A 9,283-nucleotide genomic window follows, 5' to 3' on the forward strand; every position below is an offset into this window, starting at 1 on the left:
TCCCTTTCAGAAATTATACGCTTTATTAACCCTCTATCCAGTTTATAAAATAAGATGGCCAGATTAAATGTCCTGTAAAGAAATCTAATTGGTAGATATATTAAATGCCGCATTCGGGCACGCTCTGAGAAGGGAAGGGAACAGCATAGCGAGGAAAGCGTTGGACAATAAACCCCCAGGAAAAAAGAAATTTACGCCAATCAAAGCAACCATGGAAAAGGATAGTCGAAGGAAAATCGATGACTGCAGAGCTTACGATGGCTCAAGTGTAGATAGTTTTGGTGAAGAGGTGAAGCTTCTGTCTTTTACTCCTTTAGGACTTCAAAGTAATGTCAAAAAGACAGGACATTAAAACTACTGCTGTTTGTAAACAAACTCTGGACTGCTCAAGTCACTTAACGTCTCCTTGACTGTAAAAATGTAAGATCATCCCTTGACGTGACACAACCTAGAGTCTTACAACATGACGCGAACACATTTACAAACACACACATACACACACACAAACACAGACACACACACAAACACACGGAAACAAGCGCAGAGATGCCTACTTACAGAACAAATATTTCAGTATGCATTTAACAATCTGCGTCATTTTTTAAGAACAATCGCATGCAAACTTCCGATACGCATCTATATTGTATGTTAATGGGTGCAAAAAGAAATCAAGGGAACACAATAATGGACATGCTTTACTTTATTCAATTTTTTTTTAATATGAAGATAATTCTTCTGAGAAGGTTGTTTGACAATCTTCAATAGTGCGCAGTGTTTTGTTGCTTTCTTGTTTTCCCCAACTCTTTTTTTTCTGTAGTAAAATAAAATTGTATATACGCACAGTACATATTTCTCGAAACCTATATAAAACAGGGTAACAATTTCGAAAGTTGTTACTTTCAAAATAATATATTTCATATAAGGCATTCGTTTTAAAAATATATATATGTTAATATTATGATAGATAATATCTGAGCCAATAACATTTACATTTTTAAACACAATATATGGTAACAATGAGCCAGATAAAACTGCAGGCAAAAACACTCACATTTTGCGCAGTCAAGAAAGAGAAACTGATCAATCGGCACATTTAGGTCAACAAGAGCTCCAGTCGCGTAGGTGAGTATACAAATGAAGCCGGCGAGGAAAGTATAGGAAAAACAATGAGCATCGTCACGACAAGTGTTGACACACGTCTGAAAGAGAATATCAAAACATGACTTCGAACATTTAGCGTCACAAACAACAAAAAAACTTGAGTAATGCTAAACGTTGATGAAAAGAACTTCCAAAGTCCACTTGAGAATGAAGAAAGCGGAGCTAGGTTATGCACATTAACATAAACATTAACATGCATTCAACGAACACATTTTGAACTGAAACAAATAGCGCTAGCATAAAAAAAACTGTGTGCGAATATAATAGGTGATTGATTTAAGATAAGTAAAATTAATGTATGAAGCCACAAATTGTATATAAAAATCAATTATTCTAAAAATTAATTTGAAATTGAATGGTTAGATATTATATTGTTTCTTGTCCATGCACCGTTTTCTACTCTCGTCCTTCCAAATCACATTAATAAACAATAAGATTTATATGGAAATTTAAATTCATCGAACACATTAGCAGTACCTCCAGATCCGTTGCAGGGAGTCCTCTATAACCGGCATCGTTATATACAGTACACTGAGCTAAATTGGAAAAAAACAATGGTTATGTTTTCAACACGTAGACAGCAAAATTAGACTTTATGTTATATATTATTTCGATTATTTGCACAATTCCAATACTTCCTCTATACTTCGTAGACGAGAAAGTAAAATGAAGAAAGTTCTAGAGAAATAAATAAATGCACGAATATGCTAAGCAAGTCGGATGTTTTTATAAGCTTTATTTAACTAACTTCCGCTGTCTGCCATCATATATCCAAACGAGAGAGCGAAATTTCAGGCACTCCTAACTGACAGATTCGTTTAAAAGTTGGCAATATGACATTAAATTTGACATAATTGGATGCCTAATTAATTTATCATGAGTAAATTAACATTTCCTGAAATTGGTAAGCAGTCCTATATTACACTTTCTGCACTATCATATATATATATATATATATATATATATATATATATATATATATATATATATATATATATATATATACATATATATATATATATATATATATATATATATACATATATATGCGTTTCTATTTAGATTACTATAAAGAAATGCTTGGGTCTCTTCATAAATATTTGTTAAGATATCAATAGATAATATAGATACCATAGAGAACCACGCTTTATTTAAAGTAATTTTAACAATAGTTAATTATTAAATATTTAAATGAAATAATTTATTTTCTACTTTTTAGTGCATTATTACATAGAAGCTTGTTATTAAAATGTTTTTGCAAACACATGTAAGCAAATTGTGAACAACAACGTTGTGTTACAAGGCAAAATAGAACGTTATTAAGATCGTAAACACTTATTGGAACTTAGCCTATTTTTTTTTAGGAAATGTCTATTATGTTTACATTGTTACGAAAAGTTATAGTCCGTAGCGTCACACCACGTCACCTTACATTTTTCACATCAAACTTGATTACTTTACAATGGTAGCATCAAGATAGAGGCGTAGCGAGGGGGGGGGGAGGGGCGGGGGGTGCGGACCGCACCGGGTGACACCATTTAGAGGGGGTGACACCAAGGCAAAAAAATAGCAAAATATATACAGAAAAATTTGAGGGGGGGGGGATGCAAATCGAAATCGAAAGTTTGAGGGGGGGGGGGGTGGAAAACGAAAGTTTGAGGGGGGTGTAAATCGAAAGTTTGAGGGGGGTGCAAATCGAAAATTTGTCGCTACGCCTCTGGGGGGGGGGGGTGACACCATTAAGTGCCGCTCCGGGTGACATCCGATCTCGCTACTCCACTGTATCAAGATTCTATTTGTTTGTGTATGTTGTTACATTATGTTTAACAAAAATAAAAAGCAATTAACACGCCGAAAAACTTACTAGTTTCATTGTAGCATGTTAAAGAGGAAGCCGATGTTTCACTTATACTAACATTTACAACATCACCGGTAAAGAGCCTCGTTGAACATTCACCATTGAAAAACTTGAAAGAATAGCATCGTTCAGCCCTACAAGTTGCGTAGCATTCCTGTGGCAATATAAAGCGAACTAACATTAATTGAGTTAATATTTTTTTCCAGACACACACATTTATTTATTTATACCTAAACATGTATAATATTAAATCACCATACCTATTTGAAGATAAAGTATGTGTGTATTAATATTTAGATATTTAAAGTAAGCTAGCATTTACGTAAAATGGGTATCGTAAATGTTATTTTTATAGCAACAGAAAATTTAGAGAAAGCAAGCGCTGTATAATTTTTAAATAATTATCCACTCTACTGATAAACTCGCTTATAGGATATACTCTCGTCTATTTGTACATTTTTTTAAAAAATCGTAATTATTTTACAGGATTTTAGATAAGAAGTGTGCTTGTATGGGAGCTTCAACAACGTCAATGAACAATTAAATAAGTTTAACACATTGCAAGGCCCTTTGCTCAATCCATTGGACAAAGAGAAAAATAGACCTAATAAAAATTTGCGGTACTCGAAGAGAAAGCAAGAAGATTGAATACACCTGATGACAGTTGGATTGACAGACATGCGGAATTCATTGGCGACGGTTGGAAAAACTGGCCCAGAAAATATGGGTCGGAAAAGCTCTTGTCCACGGTCTTTTACCCAGTAGAGTTGATAAGCGAATCTAGCTTAACCAACTGGTCTCGATGATAACACATTTGATTACGTATCTCAGCGATTCTTTCAGGCATCTGTTCTCCCCTTACCCCAAAAAAAGTCTACCACCCCCCACCACTTTTAACTTTGTCCGCCTTACCCTCCCCCCACCCCCCAAAAATTTTAATTGCCCCCCCCCCCTCCCATACCGGAAGAAAACAGTCTGGAACAAAACACTTATCTCAGACAGTGCTAGATTTTTGGAATCTATGTAAACTTTCAAATGTATTCGGATAAGTAAAGATATTGATTATAATGTAAATTTGGATTTTGACAAATATTGAAGTGTGGATGTAAGTATGTATTTATATTACCTGGGCTGATGTAGACGGTCGCGTTTCCGTTATTGCACTTGCTAAAGGAACACACAGTGCTAAAAATAAATTAACACTAGTTTTAGTTAAATTATAATAGTAATAGCAGGAAACATTTTTTTTTTGTTGCAAGACATTTTGTTTATGTAATGTAACTATAAATACATGTGACATCCAGGTAGTTACAAAGAGGCGATAGAAGGAAAAGCCATTCAAAGTTTCTTGATAAAACGTTTTGGTATTGTTTGATCGAAGGATTGGACAAAGTTGCGCATTTTCGACATAACGCCTTTAGGTGTTCTGTACTTAAATATTTTTTGTAAAGTTCATGGTTGCTGAACCGAAGACTCCCAAGTTACAACCGTTGGCATATAGCTGGGACAGCAACCCATTGTGTATAGAAAACTTCGGAGTCAACTGCCTATACAGCGCTTAAAAAGTTGATCAGAAATCTTTAATCGTTTTTTGAGAAAATACCTTCTAACATAAAAATAAAGAACGAAGAAATAGACTTGTTATAAATATACTTTTTTTTGTTTCAAAGATGTAAAGATGTATGCGAGAATGATACTATATATATATAAATGACGGTCAACTTTAAAGGCAATAAACGCTGTATTGTTTTCTAATAATGACCTACCATCACACATTGTTGGGTCCGTGCTGTTTACGGCAAATCCAGGTTTACATGAACAAGTGAAGCTTCCGTCTGTGTTGATGCAAATCTGTTGACATGGGCTTGGCTCAGCGTTGCATTCATTGATATCTAGAAGTTAGGTTTGCAAACTAAAATACATCATTCAGAAAACGTAACCATGTGTTTCGGATCAAGTAAACAATATATTTTTTTTAAATTTTAAAATAAAATCACACAAATACGTCTTAGTTCAAAAACAAAAACAGTATGTGTGCTTTTTTTAAAAAAAAAAACATTACCTAACACATACTGTTTTTGTTTTTGAACTAAGACGTATTTGTGTGATTTTATTTTGTTCACAAGAAATCATTTAATCACGAAATCGGGCAATATACTATACAATGGGAACCAAAACTAATCCAACACAATTGGTGTAACATTTCACATTTTAGATATTGTGTGATTTACAAATTCGTTTAATACGAGTTCGATACTAATTATAAATGTTAGTAAAGTTAAAAGACAAACAATGATGTGCTGTGTTCTATCGCTCAATCTAGCAAAACCTTAAGTTTGGTATGACTGCCTTAAAAACTATCTCCACGATTCAGTGTCACACAATATCATACATTAATTTCTTCTTCTTCAATCTGGTGTTGGTAGTGTTTCCCTCCAACACAATCCAGTATGACGTGTCAACTTGCTACTAGCCGAATTGGCCGCCGTTGACTCCCATTACAAACTTTTTTCGGATTCACTACAATTAGCTTTGTTCAACCAAAAAATAGCTAGTAGGCTGCAGCTGTTTTATCTTTGCAAAATGTCTGTTTTTCGCATTTTTCCGTTGCGGATCTTTCTGGGAATCGTTTAGTGACCTAGGCGTATGAAATTATAATTTGGTCCGCATGACTCCCTGCAGCCTTTACTTTCCCTAACGTGAGTCGGTATCCCATCAGAGTTGAATGACTAAGTAACATCGTATAAACTTGCCCCCGATTGATTAACTAACCAATTAAAATGCACCTACATTCTTACCTAGACATTGAGCAGGGTTTGTGGGGTTGACGACATACCCTGGCCTGCATGAGCACACATTGCGTCCTCTCACCATCCTTGTAATCTGTTGGCAGGGACACTTGGCTGAAGTAGAATTATGTCTAAATGTATATTTGTAGGTACTGTAGCTTTAGACTAATTCATAAAAGCACCTTCTCTGAAGAAAGTGTGTTCAAATGACTTCTTGCCAAAATTGTTGTAAGTCTGGAATACCAATTATATAACGTTTTATAGCCCAGTAGCTGAAAAAAAACCGTCCAGAAATATTTTTTTTTCCAAAATAAAAAAAAATCATTTAGCTACAGTAAAACCACGCTAACCATTTTCAACCTAAATTGGAATATTACGAATATCATAAAGTTAGGAAGGAAGAGAGTGGCCTAGAAGTAGCGAGCTATTCTACTAAATCCGCGTTCGAGTCAGCAGACATTTTTAATACCGCTAGTAAATAACGTTAAATTAGTAATATTTTTTCAGCTTTATTTATAATTTCAGATTTGTTTTTCTCCGTGAGTTAATGAATATAATGTACTCACCGTGTACGTATGCAACACAGAAGAGCAGTGCAACAGCGAGGTTTATTTTTGTATTAGCAACCTTCATCTTGTTACAATGAATAATGTGATATAAATATATCTGAGAATGAATGAATAATAAGTGATAATAAACGTAATAAACATAGTGCAGGTGAAATAATATTGACAAATGTATTAAATACTTTTACTAGAATTTAAGAAGTAAGCCACGTTTTTCTTTTTAGTTTTTACTAATTTATTATTATATATCAAAAGAAAATCATTTATTTTCTCCTTCATAGTATATTTAATTCACAAAAGCATTAATATGGATTTTAAAAATAATTAAATAAATTTAAAAAACAAATGGCAAATAGACAGACAGACAAAAGAACGAAGAAGCAAGTTAAAAAAAACAACTTGTAAATAAAGAGGACGCAGACAGTGTTTATTTTTTTTAAAGGTGAAATTTAGTGTGTTTTGTTGCGAATTTATATAGCTGGAGGAGAAATGACATGGTTCAGTATATTTTTTAATATCAATTATAATTATATTTTTCTAAATTCGTTCGAGGGCGCATTGATGGGAGGAATGGAGGAGCGGATGTGCTTTAAAGAATAAGTGGCCGAATGGTGTTATTGTTTCCTGTTTTCAAGTCAAATGAGTAGTATCCAAACTTTTTCAACAGTTAAAAATTCTTCAGTAACATAACAGTATTTTAATTAGAACTATTGCTATTACCGTTTTCCTTTAAACCCTCATAATGATGATGTAAACCGCTGCACTTTTTAAGTGCATTTTAATAACTATAGGACGATTGAATGACGTTCGTATTAATTTTCCAATACTTTTGTAAGTTCAAAATATGAAAGTAAAATGTGTTTAAAATGGTAACATAAGACACTACATTAGGAAATAAACGACACAAACCTTTTGAAATGTCGGCAATAGTACCGCTCCAATTCGACTTAATTCACAGCCTATCAGTTAACTTAAACCAATCTTGATTAAATTTAAAAAAAAATAAACTTTCAAATTATTACATTCGATTCTTCAATATTTTTAAAATTCGAATAAGTAGTTTTAATGCTAGCTCATTATTTAATTTTCATTATCTCATTCACTTCTTTGAACATAAAATATGAATTTTATAAAAATTATATTTATCTATATATATAATTCTCTTCTTCGAGCCGTTAGAAAACAAGCTGCAAACGCTCTCCCTACCTCCCCACCCCTACATGGTTTTAGTGAGCTGTGTTCACTCTAAATGTTTACAAGCAGAGCCAACGATTTTAAACGTAGGGGGGGGGGAGGGTGGGGGGGAAGGAAGGGGGGGGGGGTTATGGTCCTTAACGAGCTACTTATAGTGTTTTAAAGAAATATTTTCAGTGTCAGCGTTGGTACTGTCGAATTCACAAATTATGAATTATTGAAAATTAGAAACAACTAAATAGCGGCGTATGTTATGCCGCGGGCCGGCTCGTATTTTATAATAAGAGTCAATCAACGAGCAAAAGTCTAAAGGGAAATAAACTCACCACAGCCAATCAGCAGACTAGTTACAAACAGCAAGGTTCATCCAAAAGTGAAGCATCTTTGCTGATGTATACAATATATATTGACTCCTTATCCAATCCAATCACTTGATGAAAACAAATTAGCTGGCAATAAACTTACATAGGTGACGCCACTTGTTAAAATATATTTTTAAATAAAAAGAGCATTGCGCATTTATATTGCACAACTTTAAAAAAAAACAGGGAGTGATCTTCCCTAAGCTTTCCTGAATATTCTAATATAACACTACGGGGGATGGCAACTCGGGACATAGACAATATTTTAAATCCATTTTTATTAATTAAACTTTTTAAAATAGCATAGAATCTCGTACAAAAAAGAATTGCATACAAAGTCAACGTCAAATAATATGTGTATAATAGTGCGGAATATTATTAGTACTTTATAAATTCACATGCGTTTTTTAAGAAATCAGAAATAGCGAAAACTACTACTTCCAGTCAAAGGAAGTTACTCAAAATTTGAGAGAAGGCAGAGAATTAGATCTTTAACTTATATGTGAAATTTTATTTTTTCTATCTGAAAAAGTACTCAATTTATACGCTTTTGAAAAAACGGAAAGTAGAAAAAGTATCGGTTATCAAAAGTTGATAGGGATCTTCAAAATTGATATAATACTTAAATATGAAATTTCATCAACCTAACTGTAACGGTCTGTAAACAGCCACACACACACACACACACACACACATACACACACAGAGACATACGGACAAGATTGCAAAACTATGTTTTTCCGACTCAGGGAGGTGTAAAACGTCGTGATTTGCAAAAATCTCGATTTTTATTTTTTTTGCACGATTACAATACTCTCTTTATACTTTATATACGAGAAAGTAAAAACAATGTAATGCGTCATTACATAATGTGCACCCCTTTACGGACTGTTGAGAAAAACTGAGCAAACACCTATTGTCAAAGTAATACAAAAGCTAGCATGGGGATGATTTGGGCACACCTGCGTACACTAACAAGCAGCATCATCATACAATCACTAGCCTCGAGTCCCCAAATATAGAGGAAAATAGGTAGCAAAAAAACATAAAGATCATCTGTCAGTGAAGCCGAAGCACTCGTGGGCCCAACTTCGAGAAATCGCCCAGAACCCAGCACAATGGAGAGGTGTTGTTGTGTCCCTAATGTCTACAAGTGGTCCCCATGAGTGTCGGTGATGATGATGATCCCTTTACATAGTACAAAGTATAAACGCCTATGTGAGCAAGTAATGATACAGCACACACCAGGTGAACGCATCGCCCTTCAATCAACGTATCATATTACGACGTTTGTGATGAATCGCGCAATCGACAATTTCGTTCGTGTCTACACACCTAGGCTGCTGAAGCCCC

General features: G+C 34.1%; 1 protein-coding gene across 1 annotated transcript; it reads right to left on the reverse strand.

Annotated features, from left to right (window-relative positions):
• Window positions 1–748: 748 nt before the first annotated feature.
• On the reverse strand, window positions 749–5,893 carry LOC131946143 (neurogenic locus notch homolog protein 2-like). The gene is made up of 7 exons (XM_059306830.1): window positions 5,818–5,893; window positions 4,786–4,911; window positions 4,146–4,204; window positions 3,026–3,173; window positions 1,639–1,697; window positions 1,052–1,199; window positions 749–811 (listed from the first exon to the last, which is right to left on the reverse strand). Coding segments are annotated over exons 1-7 (618 nt in total). The 3' UTR covers window positions 749–809.
• Between the last annotated feature and the right edge of the window lie 3,390 nt (window positions 5,894–9,283).

Source organism: Physella acuta, unplaced genomic scaffold (assembly GCF_028476545.2).
Source record: "Physella acuta isolate Inbredline_101_S28 unplaced genomic scaffold, ASM2847654v3 ptg000007l, whole genome shotgun sequence".
NCBI lineage: Eukaryota > Metazoa > Mollusca > Gastropoda > Physidae > Physella > Physella acuta.